The sequence below is a fragment of the Dissoconium aciculare genome, assembly GCF_010015565.1.
Source record: "Dissoconium aciculare CBS 342.82 unplaced genomic scaffold K489scaffold_1, whole genome shotgun sequence".
NCBI classification, from domain to species: Eukaryota; Fungi; Ascomycota; class Dothideomycetes; order Mycosphaerellales; family Dissoconiaceae; genus Dissoconium; species Dissoconium aciculare.
This window is the reverse complement of record NW_022984951.1, coordinates 1,488,379-1,515,327: the sequence shown is the minus strand read 5'-3', so window position 1 is coordinate 1,515,327 and position 26,949 is coordinate 1,488,379. Positions and strand designations below refer to the sequence as shown.

The following is a 26,949-nucleotide window of genomic DNA, read 5'->3' as shown; positions in this document are numbered from 1 at the left end:
TACTACCTAGGCATGTATCCATACGTTCAAATCTGAACTTTTGAAAGGTTGTAGTACATTATGTGGCACATTTTGAACGGCATCGAATCGAATATTAACATGAATTGTATCGTGACGAGGCCGCGCCGTTGGAACCGGCGTCGATGAATGTATACCTACCTGTGAAATGATCGAGAAGAACCCACTCACCCCACGTCTAATCATGTCCTTCGTGTATTCATCAGCCAGGAACTTACAGAGTGATGATTCCCTATCGGATCAGATGAAGCTCTCTTTGCGTATGATTTTATATGGCGCGTTGGTTATCATACGCTGAGGATTGTGAATCAAATCGTCAATGGGCCTGGGGATAGAGCCTATTAAGAAGTGCTGGATACGTCACCTCAGGTTGGTGGATACCCGTCAGCGTTCAAATGGTTAGGTAAACATGCACAGTACATACTGTGCATTTGCACCAGTCAGGCCGAAACAGCTGTTCTGTCATTTTACTAAGAGACATCTTCACTCATCATGGATGCTGAATTATGGCCCATGCGAGTCTCACGTGTGCATGAAAGTACGTGGCATGCCTGTGTGTGGTTGCTGGCACCCCAATCGTGCGTTGACTGCCAAATTGGGTTTGTCTAGGTGGGGTCTCGTGTAGAACTGTGACAAACCTTGGAATCTCACCGGACGCCAGGTGTGCTGTCACAATGCACAATTGTGCAATGAGCGACCTTGTGCGGCTTGTCACGATCAGTAACAGGAACCGTTCCTGTGTGGTCGAGCAATTGTCGGTGCAGTAGATACCTAGGTAGGCACAGTAATGCGTGTGGTGGTGTCAGACAACCACCGCATCAGGCACAGCTAGGTCCCAGCATCACTGAGCTAGCTATGTTCAGGTATCTAGACTCAGTATTGATGATGCAAGGTACCAATGACAGCTACCGTGTGGACCATGCCTTGATGCCAACAGCACACTCCCAGTCTGAAATGTAGTCACATCAAGGCATAAGTATGACGGTGCCCGGTGCATTCGAAGCGTTCTCTACATAGATTTCTTCCTCTTTCGCATTCCCTAGGTTCATACAGGGTAACTCGACAAGCCTTGATCTGCCGCAACATGTCTTTGCCCACCGAGCAATCCGGAGGCGTCGGAGCTGGAGGAGCTGCGACTACTGTCAATGGAGTGACACGACGACCGACTGTCTGCGTGTTGTAGGTTTCCAGTTTCTTATTTCTGTGACGACATCGTCGCTAATCTCCGATCTCTTGATCACAGCTGCGGCGCAAGCGGGGGAGATTCACCTGAACATCTCGCAGCTGCCCGGGATCTCGGTCGAGCACTCCACGAGAGCGGCATAAATCTCGTTTATGGCGGCGGCACTGCAGGCATCATGGGCGAGATTGCCAAGACGCTGGTATCACTGTCGGGCAAAGACGCTGTGCACGGAATAATCCCAGAGGCCCTGCTCAAATACGAACGCAAGTACGGCGAGAACGGCGTCGGCGACGTTGCACAGTCGGCCATCGACGAGAACATCTACGGACGGACGACAGTTGTCCCAGATATGCATACGCGCAAGCAACTCATGGCCCGTGAGGTTATCGAGGGTGGAGCCAACGGTGGATTTGTTGCACTCACGGGTGGCTTCGGGACTATGGAAGAGCTGATGGAGGTAGTGACGTGGAATCAGTTGGGAATCCATGGGCGAGGAGTTGTGGTGTTTAATGTAAACGGATACTACGACGGCTTGTTCCAGTGGGTCAACACAGCTGTGGACAAGGGATTCATTTCAAAGCACAATTCGGGGATCATGGTTGAAGCCAAGACGGCTGACGGGGTCTTGCATGCATTAAAGCATTACCAAAATTCTGCGGATCGTTTCGATCTGGACTGGACAAAGAAATAGATGATGATGATATAATGGGCTCTCAGCCAGCCATGATCTATGTCTCTTCAATGTTTCGACTTCGCTAACGACCGTATCTAGAAGATTGCTGCTTCTCACTCATCACGGAATCGCCAGCGTCCTCCCCTTCGCGTGGCGTGCAGCCATCTCTCCATGACGGCTTTGTCCTCTATTGCTTTGATCTTCGCACGGTCCTCTAAAGCCTCCTGAGAGGTGGGCATGTCAGTACGCCAAAACCCAGGAGGCGTGCTCCTTCGCTCAAAAGCCAGTTTGTGTTTGCCATTCTCCTCGGTTAAAGCATACACATGCGCATTCATCGTCATCTCTTTCCTAGTATCAGGAGCAAAAGAACCCATGACGTCTGACCAGTCGCGGCCAAGGTAGATCTCCAAAGCTTGCGCGTCTGTTTTGCCTGATGCGGCCTTGCCGCCTAGTTCAATCACTTTGCGGAAAGCGTCACCACAGCAGTCAGGTTTCGTACAAGTATGTAGTCCCTGGCGCTGATCACGACCTCGCAATGTGTCCGCAAAAGCAAAGCATGATCCCATATAATCAGCATTGACTTTGAAGTCTGTCAGTTGGAGCGTCTTGGGATCTCGAATGCGCAGGGGCTCTTCTTCCATCCGCGTGGGAAGTGGATGCTCATCTGTATTTCTTGCGATTTTCGTCGACCTCTTGTCTAGTGCTGGTGATCTTTCAGCTAGTGGCTGCTGGAGCATGACTTTTAATTTGCGATCGTTGCCCTTTGCTCTCGGCTCCTCTAGCCTCGGATACTCGTGTCCAAGTTCGCCGTCTTCTGAGAGCATTGCCAGCTTGTCAACAGCGCTGGCACGATGCATTGGAGGACTGGACCTCGCAGCCTTCCGTTTCGGAGGAATGTTTGTACTGATTTGGCGCAATGCAAGCGGTTCATCCGTAACGTGAGGCGCGACATTAACGGTCGAGGCCGAATGTCTGCCTTTTGGACGGTTGGACGCTTTCCCGTCCGAGAAAGATGCTCGATCTGTGTGGGAAATTAGATTGCGCGAAGGTTTGCGTGGAGTCTGGACCGTAGGCCCATCTACCTCTAGATCGGACGTCATTGTCTTCATCGTACGCAACTGTTGCCCTCGTACGCCACTTTCAGAATCTTTCATGACGTCCGAGAGTCCTTCAGATTCGACGGGTTCCTGCTTGACACGGCGCATCGTGTCGTCTCTAAGGGGGCTTCCGCCTCGCTTGCGCTTCAGGTTGCGCTCAGACACAATGACGGGCTCATCGTCTGATCCAGGCTCAGCCTTGATGCAGACGAGTTTCGTCGAGCTTTGCACTGCATCGTCGGCTTCTACTATTGTACTTTGACTTGACGCCATCCCAACATCGCCTCGAGCAGCCAATCTCGCTTCACCAGTTTGTTGTGACAAATGTCGTGTCTGCCGCAGTCGAGGATCAACCATTGCTGGCAGCGCGTGACTAGATGATCGAGCATCTAACCTCGACGGGCATTCGCCCTGGCCGAGATCTGACGTGCCTCCCGCGGGTCGATTCGCAAGTGAGCCCTGGGTCTTCTTGCGCTGAGCATACAGATACCAAGCTTTAGCGCGTTCTCTGTAGATTGTCAGTTTCTGCAGAGCTTGCCGAAGCTCTCCTTGACATCTTGCATGTTGCCGTTGTAGCTCCTCATATCGAGACAGCAGCTTGGTATATGACAGCGGTGACTGTTGCGCTGGAATTTCCGGGGGCCCGTGGTCTCGTTCGTTGCGAGATGAGACCTCCATTACTAGTTCAGCACGACATTGAGCCTCCGATAGAGTATAGAAGACATCCAGGAGAGGGATCTGTGTCGATCGCGTCGGCAGCGCGCGGTAGTCAGTGACGTCGTCGCAATCGAAGCTCGAGAGAGACGCGAGGCCACGTGATTTCATTGCCTCGATCCGAAGCGGGCGCATCAATTCAGAATGAGTCATCCGGGTCTAGATCTTCAGGCGCGCTTCAACAGGGTTTACGAAAAACCTTATCGACATTTTATTGATAACTTCTTAGCACATGATGCGTCGTGTGAAAACCATCACTATCTTCTTAGTGTAAGCTCGTTCGCTTTCGCGTTGAGCAAGACCGGTTCAACACGATCCTGGATTGAGAACAGTGAGAATACTGAATGGAAACGGTCGAATTCAACACAATCTCGGAACTTGGGAACCTTGAAGTTTACTGTGGGACAACATTCAACCTCTGCACTCCTTTCTTGCGGCCCATGGGCTTTATTACACGTGTTGACCTTTTCAATTGGACCTTGCTGTCCATCACAGCAATTGTGAACATATGTCACTTCCATGGCGGCCATCATAGCAGACTTTTGGTTTCTGGGCAAACTTCGTTGGGCGACGAATCCAATGGTACAACGCAATGTACGCCCCCGCGTACTCGCTGGAACATGAAAGGTTCGCGCATTAAATACTTGGGCGGTAACCTGGTACAACTTTCTAATATTCCATTGCGTGCTTTCATACATCTGCACAACTTGGTCCCGTGCGCATCGACGCACGAATCTTCTTCCGTTTTCAAGTCGCCCAGGCAGCCTTGATGCTATGCAATCTACGGATGCCCCGAAGGTGGCGCTCTGCAGCTGAGTGAGCCTGTTTCTACATCTGTATGAACCCATTTCCAAGGATTCCTCGCATATCTCGGGCGAATAGTATGGCATCGCCCGTGTTGGCTCGACCGTAACCAAGCGACGCAAGTAATCTCCACTCCTGCTCTGACGAACCTTCGTCGGCATTTGCTGCTACAATAAAATGCCTGGCGGAGCAAATGAAGCGTGACGAACTCAAAAGAGCACTAGATCCTGAACCTTCGAAAGAGTGCCTCGACTGCATCCGTACCGAGTGACATTCACAGGGTCTCTTGGCGGCATGCAGGTAGTAGCTTCCTCGGAGCTCCAGCAACGATGCCTACACGATGCTGCGCTTTGAATGGGCGAAGAGTATAGATCCACTACGGCATATGCAATTGCTCCACGTGTGAGCAACTTGCAACGGTAGGATTGTCGTAACGCTGGTAAGCACAGTGGGTGTGTTGTGGAATAGGATGCCGTGGATCGAGCCTCGTGGAAATGGTGCTTGGCATTCTTGGAATACTCCCAGGCGCGGAATTAGGAAATACTGTTCATAGCGTGGAAGGCGCAGGAATTCCCGAAGCCCTACCCAAAAGCGAAAATGAGCACAGACCAAGATACATACCAAGACCACAAGCGAAGATCCATCCGCTGCGTCGGTAAAGCAATGTCTGGGCATCCATGGATACTAATAACAAGCTGCCCAGGTGCTCTTATCATCATCAGGGGCTCGTGGAACGGAAGCTTCTATCGCTCCCGCTCGCCGTTCTAGAAGCCCTGATCCGCCGTTTGCCCTGCAGTTCCGACGGACCACCTGGGCAGTTGTGCTGTGTTGATATTTTCGTCTTTTCCGATAGCGAATTGAGCTACGTAAGACGGTACTGGGCTCGTGGAGCAAGAGATGATGAGCCGCAATCTCGTGACGCCATCAGGATATGACCAACGATGCACCGCTGCCACCTTTGGTGCAGGGTAGTGACAGAGAGTGTCGGTGGCACTAAGGTTGCTGCGAGAGGCGGGCTGGGGGCGTAGTAGGCTGAGATTTCTCCAGACGCCCTCGTTCACCGTCAGCGAGCCGCTGCATGGACATGTCTGCATCAACATCGCCTCATTCTTACTAAGCCTGTCCTCATATGCTGGAAAATTCTCGTTAGCAAACGCAATGCAGCTAATGCTCGCCTGCACAGTCATCAGCACGTGGAAGCGAGAAACAGAGTTTTCTTCCGCTTGGTGGAACTCGAGCCCAGTGATGAAGCCCTTGTTCCCCTGCGGCATAGTCACCATCCATGCGAGCCGAGCTAATGTACAATACTAGACCGTTGGATATCGTATCTGTACAGGACACAGGACTCCAGGGCTGTCGCACATGAAATACCCTGTACAAACAATCAGTATTCTCGTGGGAGTAAAATTAGCTGCATTAGTTCACACGTGGCTGTCGGCCACTCCGACCAATGACCAGGGCCGTCAGCCCTTCACCATAGGCACTGATTCGGTCCATCCGGCAGTCCTCCGCGCTTTGGTTGGGGCCCAAAAGCTCCCGAGGTCGATCTAGCCTGCTAACAAGCGAAAGCTTCTAAACTGCTTTTGGCGGGCGAGAAGAAGTTTCATCACAACGCGTCCCTTTGCACCCCGGGAGAACACAGAGGGCTCTTGCCGTGCTTGCGTCGACTTTGGTCGAGCCCGAAACCGCCCATCACCACCACCACCAACCCATGCGGACCGACAAGTTTCCACGTGAGTTGGGAAGGCACAACGCATCCAAGCGAGGCGCCAGTGGCTTGCGCATGGCAGACTTGGCGAGCTCCAATCACTGATTGCATCCATGCATTGATTGTGTGCATTGTGCAGCACACAGGACTCGTGCGGGTGCGCAGGGCTTCTGGAAACCCCTACGAAGGCGTCGACCATGGCGCCCTGGACCATGTGGGAAATGCGCGGACAGGGCCCTCGTTCCGGAGTTGCCGTCATATTGCTGGCTCGTAAATGCTGCAGCGGTCTGTAATCTCCGACGAAGAGAATATAAGAGTCCTCGGTCGATCACTTCCCTTCACGGTGTTCTCGTCTCAACCATCTCTACATCCTTCAGCTCTCAACTATCGGCGACTCCTTATTCTCGAGTATCACTCCGCCTCATTTTCAGGATGACTGCTATGGTTTCTGTCAACCTCAACTCGGTTACGCCGTTCGACACACCTGAACACATCATCGATCCCATGTCCGACACATGGCGAGTTTCATATCAGGGACAGCCCTCCTTCCCTCTTCAAAACTGGCACGCCGGTCAAGGTGGCATGCACAACACAGATCTTCGCATGTTTCAAGAGGATCGATTCGACGACGCATACGCCGGCAACACACCCGCAATGCTCTCGCCGCACTTGAGTTATGCAAGCGACGCCGACTGGACTTCCGATTATGACGTTCACTCGCCTTCAACAATGACCTTCGGCACACCGTCCTCGGAAGTGTTCCCGTCTCTGCCTTTCACCGACTCGAAGCACAATCTCCAGGTGCCTTCAGCACGCTCAGTAGGAGCTTCCTCGACTCACAGCCCAACGAGCTCATACGACGGCACCAGCCCGCAGGTGCCCGCGGCAAGCCTATACGAATCATCCCGACCTCTCATTGCCCGTTCAAGCACCGCGCCAGAGGTAGCCACAAGACGAAGACTGCAGCAGGTCACATCCTGCCCTACAAGCCAGAAATTGGCTGGGAGTGAGGGCGAAGAAGAAGATTTCGTTCTCGATGGCGACAGCAAGCAACGCAGCCGAAAGCGGCAGCGCATTCCCCACACAGCTGTGGAGCGACGGTAAGCTTCAGAGAGTCGCACTTGAGACCATCGAACGATTGCTGATATACCTCTCAGATATCGTGAAGCCTTGAATGCCGGCATCAAATCGCTGCAAGCCACGGTCGTCGCATCCAAGTCCGCCACCGGTGGCTCCCCTATACTGGCTGACGACAAACCAAGCAAATCCACCATCCTTCAAAGCGCAATCCAACACATCCAGACACTGTCTGCAGATAATCTGGCATTGATGAAAGAAGCAAGCGCGATGAAAGCTCGATTGGCGGAGATTGAAGGATGGTATGCAAGTCAACAAGCCGGATACTGAGCATGCTTTTACGAGTGTCATGTCGGACTTACGAAGAGCGAAATTTTGGGTTTCAAGCGCAGGCGTAATGGGAGTGTTTATGGGCGGGTGCTCTGATTTTCTTTTCCGATGACGAATCTGAATGTATTATGCCGTCAGAGATACCCGCATCTGGGCCAGATTGCCCCTAACATGATTAACAAATGTATACCAAGTTGAACTTTGATAATTGCCTCTGCGTTGTCAATGCTTGCACTGATGTTCCTCCTGCCGTCAGTGCATGATCGACCTTCCATCATCCCAACCCTGCATCTCACAGCGCACGCCTTGGCATCGTGAAAACCCCCTCGACAGATTGCTCTACGTGTAAGCCCAACATCCACGTGATTGTTCATCAAAACCTGGTCGACGGTGGCCACTTGTGTTGGAGAACCATTTGATGGAGGTAAATCTGTCGACTTGGCGGCAAAATATCTGTCCTGTGGGGACATGTAACACATCCCACGTTTCGGGCCACATCGCGATCAATAGAGAAATGGTATTTGAACGACAATTGGACTAGTGTAGCTACTGTGACAGTTTCAAGCGTGCACCATTCCCGACCATCGCGCTCTCCGCTTTCCTCTTACCGAGCGTCGAGTCCGGAGTCGCACTCCGCTCCCGGGCGCCGGCATTGTTGTTGGAGAAGATACCGCTCAGCGCGCCTCCGCCTGTAGAAGGGAGCGATTTGCTCATTTCGGCGTGACATTGCGCGTGAACAATCTTGCCGTTGCTAAGGGTAGCATCCGCGAAGATCCAATCTTGTTGATCTTCGGAGTAGCTGCTCTTCATCTCTTCGAAACAAATGTTGCATGTGTTTTTGGTCATACCTGGAGGCGCCCGGACGAACTGCTCGGCTGCCTGCTTATTCGGCTTGGTCGCAGCGTCGACCTCGCCAGCTCCGGTCGCAGCTGTGGATGGATCGAATTCAACGTGTCGAACCCATTCGAGCTCATCGACGTACCAATTTCGATGATGCCCTCGGTTCAAATTGGGATCCGCCATGCGCTGATTTGTTCGGAAGTGCCAATCGAGATGTCGGCTCTTCTCTTCCCTGCCCACGCCCGTCATCTCGAATCTCCGACCGCAGGTACTGCATTGGTTTGGCTGCGCATCGTAGAGTGACGAAATAATCTCCGGTCGATAAATCTTCAGAGAGGCTGCAGAGACAGGCACATGCACTTTTGCTGCTATGCGCTGGGCGGGCATTGCCACAGGAAGTATACCTTGCCCTGAAGGCGGGAGTACGCCTTGCAAAGACTTCAGCAACATAGCTGTCTGACCTTGGGACAGATTTGGCACGGTATTGCTGCTAGGCTTTGTTACGTTTATTGTGGGCTTGATAAGTCCTGCTTTGGCTAGCGAGGAAAGCAGGTCAGCTGCACCACTAGCGGCCGGTGCGACAGCTGTATGGTGCTGAATCGCATCAAGCTGGGAATGACTCGCGCTACGCATTTCAGGCAAAGCAGCACGCAGCTGAGGTGTGCTAGGCTTCGGCACATTGGCCAACAATGCCTGTAGCCCGCTCAACGCCGCCGGATTGAGGACAGGCGGTGCCGGTATGTTGGGCTGTGAGATGGCTGTTGGGAAGGTGGGTTGAGGGGCCTGGTAAGGTTGAGGAGCTGAGCTACTTTGCGCCCATTGCGGTGGCGGTTGTGGTGTCGACGATTGAGGTGGTCCTGGTGCGGATGGTGCTATTTGTTGGACTTGCGCTCTTATGGCCTGCAATTCATTCGGAACGAAGCTCCGCATATCGAGAAGATTCCTCAGATCAGACAATGCTTGCAAGCGCGTTTGTAGACCGATATCAGCAGGATTCAAAGAGACCATATGCCTATCGCGTGATATGAGAAGGGATATGTCTCGTTTAAGAATCTCTAGTTCTGAGGATGGTTGGTTGCCCATGGCGGCATATGTGTGCTGCTGCGGTACCTAGACAATACGAATGAGAATCGTTTTGTCAACTAAAGAATGACTTGACTTACTTGCTGATTATGGAGGCCTCCGTATAATTGCTGGTGTGGCTGATTCTGCGGAGGTGCGAACTGCCCATTGTGCTGGGGCGGCGTTGCAATGCCCCTGTATGCGACCTGAGACGGCTGTGCTTGGCGCTGATTCTGGATCGCAGCCGTCTTCGCTTTTATCAACGCGTTGTCGATGGGCCGTACATTCTCGGGAGGGAAAACAGGGCGAGAATCAATTGATCCAGGCACAGGCTCCTTCCACGTCTTCAACATGCCCTCCATATTCCTTCTGGTGGCGGAATCGACCAGGACATATGCGTCCATGAACGTGCGAAATAGATTTCTTCCCAAGTAGAAACTATACGGCGTTCCCACATTCTTTACGATGCTGTCCAACACATAGAGGGCTGGGAGTTTTCGTGAGGGCGATGTCTGGTGATGATGAGACAAGGTCAGCAAAGGTACCGCCCAGTGGATATACGAGAGTATGTGCGGACGATCTCACGTTTTTGATATGATTCTCCAGGACATTGGAGATAGCTTCAGCGTGTTCGGTGCTCTCTTTCGCGATAATGGTCAAATTGCTAATCTCGTAGCGGTTGTTTGCCCCCAGATCCTTGAGGGAGTCTTCAAAATCGGCGGCAACATCGGCCGAGGACACGCCGGAGAAAGAACCTCTAGGTGACCTCGAAGACATGATGATTTTACGCGCGAGAGAGACAGCACACTTCACGTTTCACCGGTGATGCTATAAACCATAGGCAGACGTGGGTACCTCGAGGGAAGGATGAACCCCACTTGTGGGACTCGGCCCAGACGTTGAAAGATTTCTTCTGCCCTCCAACTGATGTTCTTTTGCCCAGAATCAGACCATCAATAGATTCTCGAGAGGCTATCCACACAGGAACGACCTTCACAGTGAAAGAAGTATGGCAGCACGTGTGATGACAGGTTGCTAGCTACGGCTCGGTTCAAAACAACAACAATTGAGGTCCTGAAGGTATTCAAAGCTCTTTCTGCTCACGAATATATGAGAGCCTCCTCTTTTCCAACGCAGAGACCGCATGCACGTCGCGAGCCAGCTTGTCTTGAACGTAGGGCCGCAGTGTTTTCCGTGTAAATCCCTGGCCAACGCGTTTGGTCGAGCACTTGAGCCTTGACTTTGGTTGAGAGGATCTTGTTGAGTGTAGTCTGATGACGGTCAATTGGTCGGCGCGAGGAGATTGTCCTGCACAAGTTATAACTTGTTCTGCGCAAGACTTGTTCAGTGTTGTCAGCCCGTGATCGCGAGACATGTTGCGGATCAAATGGTGTTTGCGGGCCGCCCCGTGCGACGGGAGCACGTCATTCACATACCATCAGGTTCGAGGCACAAGACTACTACAACCTTGGAACCCTACCCGTCCTGTTCCATATCTCGCGAGCAATTACAGTCCCTCATATCTGTTGCAATTGGGCATTCCTGTTGTGAAATGCGACATTTCTGCATGTGCGCGTCTATGGAGTTTTATCAGCGGGTGCAGGTCGGGGTCTGTGATAAATAAGGTCGCACTTCATCGGTGCAAATCACTTTCATAGAACCAGCATAGAGAACCTCAAAGGATAGTAGACGCGGCTCCCACAGAGCGTTCATACACATGACGTGACCGTTCTTCATCTCGAGCCATCGTTGTGTCGGGCACATTCAGTCTGTCATACATCCTTCAAGTCGAGCCCATGGTCGTGGCAAGGCCATCGTCCTCGATCTCCACGTTGTATCCAAATGTCCGCACGGTGTCAAGCGCCTCAGCGGATGCCTTGGCCTGCCACCGAGCTGTCAGTTCAAACTTCTCCTGGAGCATCATCTCAAACTTTCACCCACCGCGAAACCCTTGATCAATGTGTACTCGTGTAGAATCGTGCCGCCCGCCTGTTTGACGGCATCGATTGCTTGCTGGAGAATGTGGTGAGGGGTATCCTCAGGGTAGGAAACCAGAATCTGGCGTTCGCTTGCCTGTGCCATTGTTCCCAAGAGTAAGCAAAGACAGGCGGAAATCTGATTCTTCATATTGCAGTTTCGTATCGGTATCGGATATGAGCGAGATTTTGTCGCAGGAAAGTGGAGAGCCATGCCGAACATCAAATACTGTGCATACACATGTCATCCCCAGGATCGGCTAGCGTTAATAAGCTAACGACGCTGGACGCGTGGCTCAGCGAACCTGGTACGGTGCGAGATTTGCATGCCAAGGTGTTCGATGTGATTAGGTAGTCTTCAAATGCTATCCAAGAGCGCCCGTGGACGTGACCAACTTGAACAGATGCGCACGTCGCGAGTCGATCACGTGCTCCCCTATGACTCAATCAAGTTGATAGGCAGGACGCGTGGTGTTGAAGCAATGAAAAATGACGGCGCCACGGTAGGGCTGCATTAAGGACAAGCCAAGAGTGATTACTAAATGTACAGCATCCTGAGGATATGAAAGTCAACTAAATACGATGCCCCCCGGCAATCCTGCGATGTTGTCTTATGAATTGAATGCAGAGGATTACTTCGTCGGCCTATCCTGCGAAAGGCATCCGAAAATACCCTCTACTTCTCGATCTCTGCGTCACCCTGGTCAGGCGAGCCGGTGGTTGGCGGTGTCGCTACCTGGGAAGGTTCCAGGTCAGGCTTGGAGATTGTGACGGCCATCAATCCGGTAGCACTGTGAGCGTCGAAGTCGTCGCCGCCGTTGCTCAATTGATGGTCCTGATCTCCGCTTATAACAGCAGCGACGACATCAGTTTCCTCACCGTCTGCTCCATTCGACAATCCAGTCTCCGCGGGCGGCGGCGGTGGCGGGGGTGGCGGTGGCGCATCTTCGAGTTCCACCCGTTGTCTTTTGAGCAGCTGCTCCGCAGTCTCGTCATCTGTTACTTCGTCGTCTCTCCTGCGTTTGACCATGAAGCTATCCGTAGACTCCGCAGGCGTTGCCTCTGCTCCGTTCTCCTCAATATCGTGATCAGAGAGGGCCTCCTCGATGTCTTCAAGCGTCGGGCTGCCCTCATCAGCTTGTGGAGAGCCGACGGCGGCGTCTCCGTCTTGCTCTTTAAGGGCCTTCTTTTCCACCTTCTTCTTCTCGGCAGCCCCTTTCTTTTTCACTGCCTTATCAAAGAAGACTTGTGCGTGCTTTTTGACTTCTTTGGCTTTCTTGTCACTGATCTTGTGCACGTCCTCAACGCGTTTCTTTTTGAAGTCGGAGTTGACAACCTGCTTCGCGAACTCCTTGGCCCAGCGCTTCAAATCGTCTTTAGGAAGCTTGTGCTTAAATTTGCCAACAACATGCATGATGTGAGGCTGCAACGCGCTCTCGTACAGCTTTTTCTGCTTGTCTTCTGGCAAAGAGCGCCATTTATCCTCCTTGCGCTCCTTTTTGGGCGTCTCAACCGGCGTGGCAGTCGCAGATGGATTCTTGCTGGATTCCTTCTTCGAAGAGACAATATTCTTGATCAAATCGGACAGAACTTGTTGGTCTGAGACCACCTTCGGCGGCGGTGGCGGAGGCGCCGATAGAGTGGGCATAGTTGGCCTTTGCCATGTGGTATCGCCGGTCTGATTGTAATAGTATTTTGATCCATTGGCCGCCGTCGCCTCGAACCAACCGACGGGTAGAGCACCCATCGGTGCGGTGGGACGTGGTCGTGATGGTCGTGGATTGGAAAAAAAGGCGGACGGCCTTGACGGTGCATTGTTGCGTGGTCCCGTAGGTGCGTGGATTCTCTCCGGCGAACGCGTCCTTGACTTGCTTCGCCGTCTGTCTTCGCCTCGTCTTTCTAACCTGTCCAACTTCCGATCAGGCAAAGCGGCATTGGGATCTCGCTTCACTCGAGGGATTCGATAGGCGATCTCTAATTTCGCCCAAGCATCGACCAGTGCCTGTGCCCGGGATGCCACACCTTGGTTCTCCACGGCGGCTAGCTCCGTGATTGTTGATTCGATATTGGAATCTTGGATCTTGTTGCGTGTGAGTCTCGGCATTTTGTCGAGGATGTCCAGAATTTGGATGCAGACATTGACATCGTCCTTGAAATTAGTAAGGGCTGTCTTAAGAATTCGATAGCCGTGAAATCTCACGACACGGTTGCGTACGCGGTCGTCTTCCGCACGCTGTATCCGAGTGAGAAGCTTCACTGCAATCCATTTCTCCTTGCACTGCATCAGAGACGACATGACTTTGTTGACGCCCTCCTCATCCAAGCCTCTTGGTTCGACATTGTTGACATATTCTTCGTCGTCTTCGCCTGCCTTTTTCTTGCGAGGACGCTTCGCCACAGCAGTGTCCCATGCTTCGGCGTCTTCGATACCCAGCGCTTCGATGATGGCATTGGAGAGTTTCGTGCCTCGTTCTGTCTGTGTCTTGCCACCAATGTACCCTGTACAATTCGGCTCGCCACAATAACACGGCTGTGGATCAGCGCCATACCGGTCTACATTGTAGTTGAACACCAACTCTTCTCCTGCCTCAATCTTGCGTTCGGCAAAAACGCCCATCCGCAGCCTGTCCCCAACAACCCATTTGTCCACGTAACAGTTGGGGTTGCAAGAGTGATTGCAAAAGCGACCGAGATTGCCTCGCTTGGTGGCGTCGACGAACTCGCCCTTCGTTAACGACATGAAGTAGAAATGCTTGATGCCTTCCTCGTCGTACTGCTGCATTCGTCTCCGGAAGACATTCTCTCCTATCACCTCGCCGATATACTCGAAGATGAAGTCATTTGGACGTAAATCGGTGTTGGCGCGTAGACCGTAGCCCTTCTTCTCCGTCTTAATGACTGCAACATCCGCGTACTGCTTGTGTTGAAAGCGCCGATTCTGACAGCCAGTGCCACAGGAGCAGTCCCCGACGCATTCCATTTTGGTCGCGCGGTTGATGCAATCTGAGTCCTCGCCGCATGCTTGATTCGTCCGCGTTGCGCCATCTATCCATCAATCAGCATAATGTATCAGGTGTGAGGCTAGGCTCGCAAGCCATTTTGGAATTCAAGACTGCTTACCCCACTCCTCCGAGCAATCACACTCCAACGCATGTTCTGTGATGCCCAAATTCTTATTTGCGTATGTGCATTCGGTTAACTTGTCGAAAGTCGAGCAGGCCTCGGCCGTCGCATCCTCGTGGTCGAACCAGAGCCGTGCCGCTCGTTTCTCGACTTTTTGCGTAGTCGAGCGTGACAGCTTAAGTGGCTTGCCTTCCTCCAATTTGATGGATACATCGCCACCCACCGTTGTCTCTTGCTCATTCATCGCAGACGTGGATTGGCTTCCACCGCAGCTGCTCGCTGGGGACTGAGCCGATCGTCGCAGTCCCGTTGGTGTGCTTGTGCTGCTGCGGAGAGCGGCGACCCGAGCAAAGGGCTCTTGTTTCAACGAGGCCGCGCCAGAGTCATTATTCATATCCACGTCGCGATCCTCCTCTTTCAAATTCATCCCACGCACTTCCAGTTCCAAGCTCTCTTGTTTGAAGCCGTCTTCAGGCATGATGTCGTTGAGCTGGCCTAAGGTGTTGGTGTCTGACGCGGGTCGGGAGTGAGTCGTGCGGAGGACTTGCAAAGTCGCGTCTGATGCGAGGCGGTCACGAGCGTTGGCTCTGCCTCGACAGCCAAGTAACGTAGCATTTATCAAGGGACATGAAAGCCTTGTGTCGTAGCGTTATTTGCACTGGAAATGTGAAGGCATGGGAAAAATTGTCAAATTCCTGAATTGGCGAGATGGCTTAATTTCGGGCGCGAGTATTCGACACGGAAAAGCACTTGGATAATGACTGTATTTGAATGATGCCTCACTTCTTCGCTCGGAATACACTCTTGGTCATACAATTGGTATGGTCAAGGCAAACCAGACTGATGATGCCACTTTGCGCGTAAAGAATGTTTAATCTGCTCTATGAAGCAGGTATGTGGTCCAGCCTTTTTGCGCCTTGTGATGGCAATACCTGCGTCGCGACGAATGTTGTAAAATCGGGCACGTTCCTGAGAGCATGAAGGACACGACTTTTACAGATCATTAATCGCGATATTCGCAGTGTAGGCCATTTCACTGTGATTGTCCTTCCGCGCCATCTGCAGGCGACTGCTGAGTCATCGACAAAATTTACCCGACCTTCCGGATGTGGAGATCAGCGAGCCGTTCCCCGTTCCTCATCAGGGACAATGAATAATATGTGAAGTATCCTTTTTGCTGTTGCGGCGGTGGTCATCATGAACTTTCACGGATAAACAGCATCATCGAGATTTTGCGATATTTCCCCTCATCAGAATGAGGGGAGCTTGATCACCTTGATCTCACAGACTTTGGATTGTATAGTTGGCGTCGACGAGTTGACTTATTACAGTAACAGCACTACGATCTGAGGGGAATCACCAATTTAACTCATCTCAACATCTCTATACATAGGTACCTAGGTAGTTGACAAATTTGTGAAAGAAGCGCGAGATTGTTACAAGCCGTAAGTATCCTACCAAATCTCAGGCATTAAATATAATTACAGTACAAGCAGCGTCGAATAGAAGCGAGGTCTTTTCTCATGCCTCAAAACAGATTGCACCACCAAAATGGGAAAGATAATTTATCGCTCACATGAATCCGTGAGGTGCTCGCGTTCGTGATCTGAGTGTGCGTAGAGTCGTAGACTAGATGGAACTACCTTCTGGAGTGGAAGAGATCCCAAGGTGAGCCGTCTTTGGAGAGGCGATAGTCCTTGGCCTAGTAGGCTGCTCTTGAGAGTTGACTTCCCTGAACAAGGACATCCCTCCTCCTGATCTTTCGAAGGTATAATGAGAGCCCGATTAGATGATGTGAGAAGTTATTCTTGAATGAGTAATGGTCGTGATATTTGGCAGCTGATATGGAGGCTGATTGGTGTAGGTTGATTTGATAGTACGCGTTGTCTTCCGAGAGGCCACCATGTGATCCCAAACGTGGACTCGTGGCAACCATAGCCTAGCCTACGGCGACGAGTATCTTCAGAATTGACTACAATCCACCGCAGCTCGATGTCCGAAAAAAAGGCAATCAAATCCGCAAGTGTGAAAAAGATTCAATGTTTCCTGCCCAAATGTGGCCGTGGCGACGTAAAGTGATGATTGATCCCGCTAAGTGGACGCAAGAGAATGAATAATGGTTGAAACGATCGTAAAACATGCTCGATGATGTGTGTCTCCGTTACAGTCGAGCAGGATCGGATCCGCGAGGGGACAATCTCGATTCTGGGCGATTGAGTAAACGTGGCGACGTGCGCGGTAGGCGAAGCTCGTCACTTTGGTCAAGCTGGCCGTGAATGGAGCGAATTGGAGTATCCTCAAACACGCTACCACCAGACTCGCGTTGACGAGGGACAGCAAGCACTGGCGATTGTTCCGCGCGGGTTCCGGAGATACTCGCTGTTGCTCTTTCTTCAGGCCCTGACGACTGTCGAGCCCGCGCTCTTCGCCTCCTGCCTGATGATCCACCACTTGAATGATTGCTTGGCGGGCTCTCTCTCTGTGTGACAGTGGTTGGCGTCAGTATGTGAGCGATAGAGAATCTTGTGGAGGAAGATAAAGGTGCAGGTCTCGATTCTGTCGCTGTCGCTGTCGTCGTTGCCGCTGTTGTTGACAGCGGTGGTGGTGGTACCCGTGGTGTTGCCGCCTGTGAAGCGGGTCTCGTCGGCGGACCTGACTCCGTGCCTGTTGCAGCTGCAGCCTCTGCTCTTGCCTGGACCTCCGCTTTAGTAGGACGTCCACGTTTCTTTTTGGCAGGCGGCTCTGTGGGCGCAGGAGAGCCATGTGGATTGATCGCCGGCGTCGATGTCTTTGGTCGAATGGCCCTACCACCGATCACAGGATACAACGATGAATGCATTTGAGCTTGCAAGGGACGGTGCTGGGGTTGAGGCTGAGGCTGTTGTGTATATGTATTCAATACCTGCGTTGGCGTATGTGGCAGTTGTTGTTGTACAGGTCCGCCAAAATGTTGTGGATGTTGACTTGATTGTTGTGGCTGACCTTGCGGGTATGTCGTTAAGCCCAATTCCACCAGAATGTTGGAGCAAGAGCGTAGTGAGCGACCTGCTTGTAAAGATTTGTTAACTCGTGACAACATGGCGTGCAATGCAGCTTTAATCATGCTGACCTTGTGGAAGCGCGACTTCCTCGAGAGCAGGAATGGCAATTCGGTACTGTAAAATTATGTCTCGTAGGAGATGTGGGTGGATTCGTGAGCTCTTGATCACCTCTAGCAACAAGTTGGTCTAGCACGATATCATCAGTCAGACTTTCGACACTCCGACAGAGTCTTGTTTGGGGATTCGCGTACCTTCTCGTAGTATTGCCATGGCTGCTCGGGATGTTCGGCCATGTCACTAGACGGAAGTGAATTCGAGAGGAAGCGAATGGATGAGCAGGATCATAAAAGGCAACAGCTGCCCTTGATCGATATATTAATCATTAATGGCGCGCGCGTAAAGTGTCGTAGAGTCGTAGGCTGATCGATTCGGAAGCGAGCGATGTAGAACAGTAGCGACAGTGTAGGACCAAATCAGGCCTCGGCGTGATAGCAACGATCAACGAGGGCACACAAATGAAGGGTATTAGAAGGCGCGTAGCAACAATTCAATGCGGAAGGAGCGAAGAGAATGGCAGTGCCAGCATCACGACTCTGAAACGAGGTGGCCCTAGGCGTGCGCGATGCAGCAGACGAGGATGCAGAAGCGAACAATGAAGCCAGCGGTTCCCGGAGACGTGAGGCCAGCGGTAGCTGACGGAGACGGAGGCGAACAGGAACAAGGAAGAGGGAAGAGCTGCAGCTGCAGAAGAAGGACGAGAAGATGCAGCTGACGATGCAAGCACGACCAGGATCCATCGGCGACGGCGACGGCATCGTTGATGAAGGGCGACGTACGCTGGCAAGAGATCTGATGTGCACTTGGAAAGAGATGAAACTGGCTTGCGATATGCACACTAGAGCAGCTCCTGCATTAAGCTGCGAGAAGAGTGCATTGGGGCGATGACACGGAAATGACTTGCCTGACGGTGGAATTTCACCATATGCATGCGCGGGAAGACTTCTGCAGGACCAGCGCGCCAGGTCTAGGAATCTCACACTCATCTTACCAAGATGATCTTGTTATTCATGGCGAGGCTGTCTCATCGTCAATCATTTCGTGGCAGGGTTTGCTTGTTTGCTCTCCCGCGTGGACGCCAAAGACGGAAATCATGCGCTGTGTTGCCATGATGAGGAGATGTCGTTGACAAGGATAACAAGAACAAGAACAGGAGGAAACGTACCGCCCGGTCGGAAGTAGGCTATCCAGCGGTCCACCTAGATAGTTTATATCTATTTAAAATCGATACGCAGTCCATGAATTCCACCTCATATTGCGACACGCAAGCGACTCTAAGCGAAAACCGGCCAATGGCAATTCTTCGGGCACCCTCCGTCGCATCGATTGCACCCCGGGGCCGTCATGATCGACTTCCTTCTGGCCCCATTCGCTGTCAATTTGCCCGTTGTCGGCCGTTTCCAGTCCAATCTGTTTCGGTAGACGGGCGGGTGCACGGGTTCCTCGACGGCTGTGCACCCGGGGAATTTTTTCAATTTCTCCTCTGAAATCAAGTTGGTAGCCCCCGAAACTGCTTGTCATCGTCATTGCACACATGGATCTAGTTCGAGGGCACGTACGGGCTATTGGAAATCATTTACGCCGGTGGATTCTGAGTACCTACCTAGGTATAGTACTTAGGGAGGCTTGATGACTCGTGAACTTGTGTTTTGGTGTGTTGATCGGATTGTTCCATGTGACGGGATGAACCACACGATGACTCACCCAACACAATCTCGACAGCCATGTTGTACCTTTCATCAGGAGCTTTGATCGAAATGCATTTCTTCACCCGGGCGTGCCGAAAGACATTATTCACCTTCCTTGGATGGTTTATTGCTAGCCGCCGATGACCGGGTAGGGTACGGTATCTGCCGTACTGTCATGCAAAATCGATTTTGACGCCGAGACTTGCATGCATTACTGCATACGCTCCAGGGCTCTTTGCCGTCATGCAGCTCAATCCCCGTATACTTCTCTGGAGCAGCCACTGTGTCTGATAAACGCTCGTGTCTGGTGCCCATCCACCGTTCATTAGACCCAGGGCTTGCTCAAAAAGGATGAAGCGCTTCGATAGCTTAGCAAATAACAAGTAAAGCTCAGATCCGTGGTATTTGGGTGATCAATCGCCGAGCCTCGTTGTTGATGAATAATCCCATCACTACATGTCCGGGGGTTGTATTTGGGCGCTCTTCTTGACTGAGTTCTGCACGCACCTCGTGGGCATGGAATAAACTTTGTCCTTGCGCTGGGTTCGTATTCCTCCATCGAGTGTAAAGTATCCCAGCATGAACTTACCTCGTCGTGATTTTAATCTCTCCGAAAATCAAAAGGGTTGCACCATCGTCGGCGCCCTTTCGTGAGCACTTCAAACGAGAAGTACAAATGACGGTGGCTACAATATCTATGGATTGTCAGTGAAGATTAGGATAGGCCACCAGGTAGTGAATTGGCGCGCGCAGGCTGGACAGGGATCTACCACGAGCTATTTGCATTGCCGCTCAGATGGCTTGCCAGTCTGACGGGTCATTTCGCATAAACGCTCTTTGATAACTCAACGATTTTCATGTTCGATGCTATTGCTGAATCGATTACATGGCTATGTCTGTACATGTGTGTTACTCATTTGTTTCATTAAGAGGGCCGCGAATCTTAGCTGGCGCGTGAGGCAATCAGATCTATAGACAAGTGTAATTGGTCACTGTGATATGATTGATACAATGAAGATAGCAATATAAATCAGAAATGAACTCCATTCTGGTTGGCTTGTATTCTCAGTACCCGCCACGTCACTCTCGACGGCGCGGCGCCCAATGCTGAAACTTGGAGTTGGCTGGCACATCACTGTTAGTGCGTCGTCGTTGCCGGCCGCCGGTGCTGGTGCTGGTGCCAGCTCCTTCCTGTTGTCTCTGCTGTTGTGCAAATGCAGGTGCGTGCGACGGTCCTGAGCCAGCATGCCAGACCCTCCCGTCTGGTGTGGCCGGAGCGAGCGCAGGCCCCCCATACTGCCCGAAGTGGCTCGGTCCGTATGGACTACCATGTGGCGGGGCATGTCCTATGCTTGATGAAAGTGGGCCATCGCGAGATGATGGAGCTCGAGGGTAGCCTGGAGGTGGCGGTGGCGGTGGCGGTGGATGCTGCTGCCATGGGTCAGAAGCAAGGTGCACAGGCTGAGGAACTCCATAGAGCGGACTGTGAGGCTGATGCTGCCATCCTCCGGGCGGCGGAGGCAGTGGAGGAGGCCCTGAATATTGTGACGTTTGTCCCGGTCCACCGTTTCGGTGGTGATGGTATGGATGAGGGTAAGACGCATGGTGCTCATATGGAGGCGGTCCATAGCCGAAACCCATCGGTGGCGGTGCAGTATGTCCATACTGAGATGTATAGATGTATTCGCTAGGAGGCAGCGGAAGTGGAGCAGTACGTGGCGGCGAGCCTTGCCATGGCTGGCCTTGCTGTGGTGTTCGTGGCCGCTGATCAGTGTTGAGGCGGAAGCGATGGATCGACGGTCCTGCTTCACGGGGCGAATTGGGCTCCAACGGACGTTTTTCTTCCTGATTCTGCGCTTTAGAAGCCCTCCGCGTCGTACCTGTCCTTTCAGATTTGGTGCCTTTTGTGCCAAAATTGATCTTGACGCCTTTGTGACGCGGCTGGCGAGGTGCCCGTACCTTACTGCCGTTGAAATCGGCCGCGGAAAGATTCAGGGAAGCGTTTCGCGCTGGTGGAGCTTTGTTGTCGGAATCCTCCCGAGACAGCTCATTCTTCGGCGTGGGAGATGGCCTTTCGTCTGGTCGGGCATCATGATCCTCGGGACTTTGTGGCCCACCCCATCTCACCGAATGTGGCGGGTATGCTTGATCATTGATGCTGGGATCTTCCATCAGCTCAGATCGATGCTGACCGTGTCTCAACGAATCTCGCGGCTCGATGCGTTCGATAACGAGTGGTCCACCTCGAGAAAATTCATGCACAGATCGATCTGGCGGAGGCAAAGGTCTTGGAGCATGGTCGAATGAGAATTGACGACGATGATAATAATCCATCGGCATCTCATCCATTTCTCGTGAGCTTCGATATGAGGAGTCGGGCCGTTCAGCAGGGTGCAGACCGGGCTCATAGCTTGCATGACGATATGGAGCCATTGTTGCTCTGTGGGCATCGTGCTCGTGCTCAGCAAGCTTCATCGCGAGCGGGACCAAAGAACCAGCTCGACTGGTGCTGGACGCCGGAGACAGAAGATGCAGGTCTCGACGGGATGAATCTGAGAAGCTGCCGTGTCTAGAGTGATCATGATAGGTGTTGCCATGCGTGGGACGTTCCATGTAGTGTTGAGTTCGCGGCGACATGTCGTGCTCGTGCACCTCCATGTGTATCGGTGGACGTAGGGGAGGTGGTCGCATACTATGCTGACCAGGCTGTACATAGCTGAGACTGGGCAGATGCCTCGGTGGGGGAAGGAACGCTGGTGTTCGGTCGAAAATTGGCCGCGAAACGAGGTCACCTAGTAGCTGTAATCCGTGCGCCATCTCGTTCGGAATCACGGGGATCTTGGAAATCTTGGCTATCCGCTCTTCTTCCTCAAAAGCGGCAAGGATTGTCTGAATGTTCGTGCACGCGTCGCGACGAGCCATTGCAAGTTGTCGCCGTTCATTGTCCATGATAGTAAAATCGACTGGGCGCACATGATGCTCGCCTGTTTCATCTCTGAGCATCTCGAACATCTCGAACCGAAGTTGCAGTCCGTCTATGGCACGTTGAGTCTCGATGGCCACACGACTTCTGGAATCGTACTTGGAGTCAAGCGCAGTTGTGCGTTGACAGCGGTAAGCCATACCCTTCAGCTTCGCCACTATATCATCGTCTTCGTCGTCAGTCTCTGCTGGCTCCTGGTGTTGATTAACTTGAGCTTCACGTGCTAACACGAGCCATTGATGTTCGAGATCGCTTAGATGCTCCTCCCGCGCCTGTTCGATCTGTAGATCGCATTTTGATCTACTGATCTCCTGCCCAGCCAATTGAGTCCGCTGGAGCTGCAATTTGTTCCATTTTAGCTGTGCATCCAGTTGAGCCTTACGACGCTCGAAGGCCATCGCGATTTGTTGATCAACGCCGTTTTCTGACTCGTGGCCGGTGAATTCGACCACTTGCTCGTGCTTCGTAGGATCTTGTTCGAGCTGCTCCACAGTCTTGAGCGCTATCTCCGCCAGTACTGGTTTGAGTGCACGCGTAATGGCTCGAAATGACGATTTGAGCTGCAGCTGTCGTCTCATGGCTGCTTCAATCGCCGGCACGTGATGATCAGCGCGCCGTCTGCCATAAAATCTCCGACGAGATCTACTATCACCTTCTCCCTTCGCCTGGTCGTCAGGATCGTCAATATCGTCGACTTCATCGGGCTCGTCGATTTCGTCAGCATCTGCGCCTTCATCGACATCATCGACGTCGTCTGGCTCCTCAGGTTGCAAGGGCAATCCGATTCCCGGCACGCGTTCCTCGACCTTCCTCGCCAATGAGATGTTGGCATTGGACGTTTCAGATATTGGCGAGACGGCCTCAGAGTCCGCTGGCGTGAGTTCAGTCGATGGCTTGGCTTTCAAGACAAACGAGCCAAATTCTGCATCTGGTTCATCGCTGCCAACACTCTCTCGATCGGAGATCTGCATACCGGACGCCTTCGGCTTATCGTCGTATTGCTGTACAATCAGTTGAGGAGCGTCCAAGATTGCGGGTCTCTCGTTTGGCGTTTCTGGTGGCGTCTGAGATGATCGTTTCCGTTTGCGCGTAGGCGAGCGCATCATGTCAATGTCCTTGACCGATTGCTGACTGCCAAGACTCTGTGATGTTTGCGGCCTTATATCATCGATCGATCCTCGACGACTGTAATTGTCATCGAAAGATCCATTAAGAGAAGGTGAACCGTTATCATTGCCGCTTCGCGCGGCGTGTCTCCTTGTCATCATATGAAGCGGCTCGGAAGGTTCAAACCGACCTGGCTTCCCAGGCGTGCGGCGTCTGGAAGTCGCGCCACTGTTGCTCATTCCAGCAGACAATTTTTCATTAGTCATCGACAGTGTAAATAATCAAATCTACGACGCGCGATCAATTTGAGTAAATCAATATCAATGGTGAGGTCAGTGTTCGAGAGCCGTTGGACTGCCGCGTCGGCGCGATACGAAGCCGACAATGGCAAGACTCCAGGGCTGCTAGAAGGTCAACGATTAAAGCCAAAAGAACGTGACCAACAATAGCCAAGAGGGGTGTCATACAATGCAGGTTGTGGACTGTGGCTCCCTCGATTTACTGTATGAATCTTGAATTGACCACGAGGAGTGCGTTACTACTTTGCTCGAGGTATGTGGTCAACAATACTAGCGATGCGATGACCGGGCTGTGTGTATCTGGTCGCAATGTTAGGCGTATGGGCGTGTCAACACAAAGGTTGTGTTGCGCAAATGAAAGTCGAATAGGCAGAAAAGGCATCAAGGTATGCAAGCAATATCATTAAATCATTGTAATAAGGGTGATGCCTCGAATTGACGGCGATGAGAGATCAAAGGACACTCGTCGCTTGATGGACTTGATGCACATCGATCGGCTTCCCTTGAGATTGTTCTTCTCGGTACCAGCCTTCCAGCCAATGACAGCCGCCGCTAGCTTTGGTGCACAACCGCCAGTCGCCAACAGTACACAACATTGGAAGACAACGAATGCTTCATCATTATGATGGACATGCATGATCAAGCCTTGTAGCGATTGAAATAATGGTTGTTGTCCATCACGAGCGTCGTAGATCCCCATTCAAGGTCATTGCACACCGAAGTGAGGTTTTCATACAGGCATTACTTGGTCGTATCGGACGGTGGCACTTTAATGACTGAGACAACATATCTTCAATTTGATGACTGATAACTGATCTTACAAGGTACACTTTTTTACGGTGTGCAGGTGTACTTCGAAGGATACCTCTACCTTAGCTTAGACGAGTCTTGTACGTAGATAAGGCGTAGGATATATGCCTTTAGTCTCATCATATCGAGCGAAAGGGAGAGTATGTAATTTTATTAGGCAGAGAAGGCAGAATGGAACACCGGCACGTTTCTATTAAACAGTCGGACTGCCCCGTCCGATTGACCGATCCCAGAAACGATGCAAGGCTGAAGTTTTCAAGGCAATGTTATTCGAATGGAGGTGTGGGAAGAGTGTGAAAATCGTTCAATGCCTGGGTAGACATTGAAAGGCTTCGAGGCAAATGCTTTCAAGAACCTACCTAGGTGCATTAGTTCACTCAATAAGGTGCTCCTTCCTCATATGTGAGTCAGATGGCACATTGAGAGGCTATCCTTCACTTGTCTCAGGATCTCACCAAAGGCTTTATGCATACAAATGGCTTCGATGATCAATTGAGCAAAGCTCTGCCACCATTTGTTCATCGGGGCGACTTAGATGGACATCATCCGAGGACGATAGAGCTACATAGCATGCCAAAGGAGCTGGATTACCATGGGCGTGGTCCGCACGTGAGGTTTTGATCATTAGGCACACATGACCGTATCTCGTTTCTCATATACACTTTGCCGATCTGGCGCGAGTGCTACGCTTACTGTTCATCAGGCTCGTCGGGCTGGTCAAACAAGAAATTTGCTGCAAGCTCCTCGTTCTTATCGCACGCAAAGTAGGCCTGCATTGCCATGTTGCGATCGAAGCCTAGACGACAGAGCTTTTCAAAAGTCAGTCAAATCAATCTAGTAACATGGCGACAAGAAATGAACACGTACTCTCTCGATAGCATCTCGCTCCTCCTCGGTCACAGGAATCTCATGCACAGCGCCCGGAGGAAGCTGAACATCATCATCGCCAGTGTCCTCGGCCAGAAGCTCCATAAATGCTTGCTGATTTTGCATGATCAAGTTCCCGAGCTGTGGATTGCCGGCGGCTACCTGCTGCAGGATGGGTTCTAACATCGCAGGCTGCTGCTGGACGACCTGACGCAACTGCTGGAATTGAGGGTTATTCCTTAGGAAATCAAGACTTGACGTATCGATTTGCCCGGCTCCTGCAGCACCACCCGAACCGAGTCCGGCACCTGCAAGGCCACCGGCACCTCTTGCTGCCCCTCGTCCTCCTCCTTGTTGCGCAGCGGCCTGTTCAAAAAGGTTGATAGGCTCGTCACCTGACGGCGCAGATGGAGCACTTGTTCCACTGGTCTGCTGCGGCTGCTGCTGAGGTTGCTGCTGCTGCGCAGGGGCTGCAGCTCCGGTGGGGGTCGCAGCTGGTCGCTGTTCTTGTGGTGCTGATTCGGGAATACCGGTCAACAAATACTCCACAGCGCGGTCCGGGTTGAAGAAGGCAGCACGCATGGCTCTGTCAATTTGGTCGCGCGGGAAACCCATCGCCTCCATGTTTGCGATAGCAGCATTGCGCTGATCGCCAATAGCCAAGGCATTTGGGTCGTTGAAAGCTCCACCAGCCGTGGCTGCTGCGCCAGGCGCCGGTGAAGGCGTGGCAGGTGGTTGTGTAGTCGAGGATGTTGAGGACTGCGCAGGAGCCGCTGGCACTGCAGGGGTCGACACAGGCTTCGCAGGAGTTGACGGTTCCGCGGGTTTTGATGCGACGACTTTGGGCTGTGCAGTGTCAGCAAATTTTTCAAGAGAATCTCTTTTCAATTGCAGAGTAAGAGCCTACCTTGGTTGTCATGCAAACAATGAAGCCCTTTTCTTCAATATTATACGACTCGATAGTGTTCTCATCTTGCAAGATCTTTCCCGAAAAGATCAGCTTCTGTGTTTGTGGTTCCCATCCTTTCTCGCTGCTGATCTTCTCTTTCAATTGTGCGATGGTTTCGCTTGGCTCGGCTTCGATGATGAACTTTTGTTGTTTGAGGTCTTTGAAGGTGAGCTTCATGTTGAAGTGTGGCTACCGACAGCGGTCGTGTAAGTAGCAATGAATGGTGGGGCAAGTTCTTGATAACGGTGATCGATGACGGTCGCAACTCCCAGCACGATGCGATGATGTGAGGCCGTACGTGTTTGGATGACGGCTCCGGGTTGTAGCACGCTTGGAACGTGTTGGGTGAATATTCAAATCGGCGAGGCAACGTTTAAATGTGTCATCAGGTGATGGTAATGACGAGTAAAGTAGACGGAATCTAATCGAAGCTTGAAAGGGCACGACCACCGACCTCATACAGGCATCCATAAATTGGACAATCGGACGGTACAGTTTCATGACTTATCACATACTATCGCCGAGGGATAAACGGAGGATTAG

The 26,949-nt window shown here is 52.0% G+C and overlaps 10 protein-coding genes across 10 annotated transcripts; 2 read left to right on the top strand and 8 right to left on the bottom strand.

The window, feature by feature from the left end:
* Positions 1–941: 941 nt before the first annotated feature.
* Positions 942–2,115, top strand: K489DRAFT_375506 (lysine decarboxylase-like protein-like protein). The gene is made up of 2 exons (XM_033603702.1): positions 942–1,197; positions 1,262–2,115. The coding sequence occupies exons 1-2, from the start codon at positions 1,103–1,105 to the stop codon at positions 1,890–1,892; spliced, it is 726 nt and encodes a 241-aa protein (XP_033464451.1). The 5' UTR covers positions 942–1,102; the 3' UTR covers positions 1,893–2,115.
* K489DRAFT_406113 (uncharacterized protein) lies at positions 1,988–3,649 on the bottom strand (the record flags this gene model as incomplete). The annotated part of the gene is made up of 1 exon (XM_033607221.1): positions 1,988–3,649. The coding sequence occupies one exon, from the start codon at positions 3,647–3,649 to the stop codon at positions 1,988–1,990; it is 1,662 nt and encodes a 553-aa protein (XP_033464450.1).
* Positions 3,650–6,638: 2,989 nt separating this feature from the next.
* Positions 6,639–7,604, top strand: K489DRAFT_311701 (uncharacterized protein; the record flags this gene model as incomplete). Its single annotated transcript, XM_033600802.1, has 2 exons — positions 6,639–7,297; positions 7,355–7,604. The coding sequence occupies 2 exons, from the start codon at positions 6,639–6,641 to the stop codon at positions 7,602–7,604; spliced, it is 909 nt and encodes a 302-aa protein (XP_033464449.1).
* Positions 7,605–7,879: 275 nt separating this feature from the next.
* Positions 7,880–10,023, bottom strand: K489DRAFT_15590 (uncharacterized protein). Its single transcript, XM_033599256.1, has 2 exons — positions 9,608–10,023; positions 7,880–9,554 (listed from the first exon to the last, which is right to left on the bottom strand). Exons 1-2 carry the CDS (start codon positions 9,908–9,910, stop codon positions 8,151–8,153), a joined length of 1,707 nt encoding a protein of 568 aa, XP_033464448.1. The 5' UTR covers positions 9,911–10,023; the 3' UTR covers positions 7,880–8,150.
* A 960-nt stretch (positions 10,024–10,983) lies between these two features.
* On the bottom strand, positions 10,984–11,654 carry K489DRAFT_375504 (uncharacterized protein). The gene is made up of 2 exons (XM_033603701.1): positions 11,448–11,654; positions 10,984–11,388 (listed from the first exon to the last, which is right to left on the bottom strand). The coding sequence occupies exons 1-2, from the start codon at positions 11,586–11,588 to the stop codon at positions 11,290–11,292; spliced, it is 240 nt and encodes a 79-aa protein (XP_033464447.1). The 5' UTR covers positions 11,589–11,654; the 3' UTR covers positions 10,984–11,289.
* A 504-nt stretch (positions 11,655–12,158) lies between these two features.
* On the bottom strand, positions 12,159–14,849 carry K489DRAFT_310397 (uncharacterized protein; the record flags this gene model as incomplete). Its single annotated transcript, XM_033600698.1, has 2 exons — positions 12,159–14,527; positions 14,603–14,849. 2 exons carry the CDS (start codon positions 14,847–14,849, stop codon positions 12,159–12,161), a joined length of 2,616 nt encoding a protein of 871 aa, XP_033464446.1.
* A 1,917-nt stretch (positions 14,850–16,766) lies between these two features.
* Positions 16,767–17,939, bottom strand: K489DRAFT_366565 (uncharacterized protein; the record flags this gene model as incomplete). The annotated part of the gene is made up of 3 exons (XM_033602789.1): positions 16,767–17,650; positions 17,715–17,832; positions 17,898–17,939. 3 exons carry the CDS (start codon positions 17,937–17,939, stop codon positions 16,767–16,769), a joined length of 1,044 nt encoding a protein of 347 aa, XP_033464445.1.
* K489DRAFT_15575 (uncharacterized protein) lies at positions 17,879–18,858 on the bottom strand. The gene has a single exon (XM_033599254.1). It carries the CDS (start codon positions 18,687–18,689, stop codon positions 18,120–18,122), a length of 570 nt encoding a protein of 189 aa, XP_033464444.1. The 5' UTR covers positions 18,690–18,858; the 3' UTR covers positions 17,879–18,119.
* A 1,436-nt stretch (positions 18,859–20,294) lies between these two features.
* K489DRAFT_375501 (uncharacterized protein) lies at positions 20,295–24,216 on the bottom strand. The gene has a single exon (XM_033603700.1). It carries the CDS (start codon positions 23,745–23,747, stop codon positions 20,472–20,474), a length of 3,276 nt encoding a protein of 1,091 aa, XP_033464443.1. The 5' UTR covers positions 23,748–24,216; the 3' UTR covers positions 20,295–20,471.
* Positions 24,217–25,279: 1,063 nt separating this feature from the next.
* K489DRAFT_386007 (UV excision repair protein Rad23) lies at positions 25,280–26,583 on the bottom strand (the record flags this gene model as incomplete). The annotated part of the gene is made up of 3 exons (XM_033606188.1): positions 25,280–25,399; positions 25,458–26,303; positions 26,365–26,583. 3 exons carry the CDS (start codon positions 26,581–26,583, stop codon positions 25,280–25,282), a joined length of 1,185 nt encoding a protein of 394 aa, XP_033464442.1.
* Between the last annotated feature and the right edge of the window lie 366 nt (positions 26,584–26,949).

Coding starts and splice junctions, on each gene's coding strand:
- K489DRAFT_375501 (XM_033603700.1), bottom strand. CDS start 23,747: ATGACTAATGAAAAATTGTCTGCTGGAATGAGCAACAGTGGCGCGACT.
- K489DRAFT_375504 (XM_033603701.1), bottom strand. CDS start 11,588: ATGGCACAGGCAAGCGAACGCCAGATTCTGGTTTCCTACCCTGAGGAT. Junction 11,389..11,447: donor CATTGATCAAGGGTTTCGCG/GTGGGTGAAAGT, acceptor GCTCGGTGGCAG/GCCAAGGCATCCGCTGAGGC.
- K489DRAFT_15575 (XM_033599254.1), bottom strand. CDS start 18,689: ATGAGTGTGAGATTCCTAGACCTGGCGCGCTGGTCCTGCAGAAGTCTT.
- K489DRAFT_375506 (XM_033603702.1), top strand. CDS start 1,103: ATGTCTTTGCCCACCGAGCAATCCGGAGGCGTCGGAGCTGGAGGAGCT. Junction 1,198..1,261: donor CGACCGACTGTCTGCGTGTT/GTAGGTTTCCAG, acceptor TCTTGATCACAG/CTGCGGCGCAAGCGGGGGAG.
- K489DRAFT_15590 (XM_033599256.1), bottom strand. CDS start 9,910: ATGGACGCATATGTCCTGGTCGATTCCGCCACCAGAAGGAATATGGAG. Junction 9,555..9,607: donor GAGGCCTCCATAATCAGCAA/GTAAGTCAAGTC, acceptor CGTATTGTCTAG/GTACCGCAGCAGCACACATA.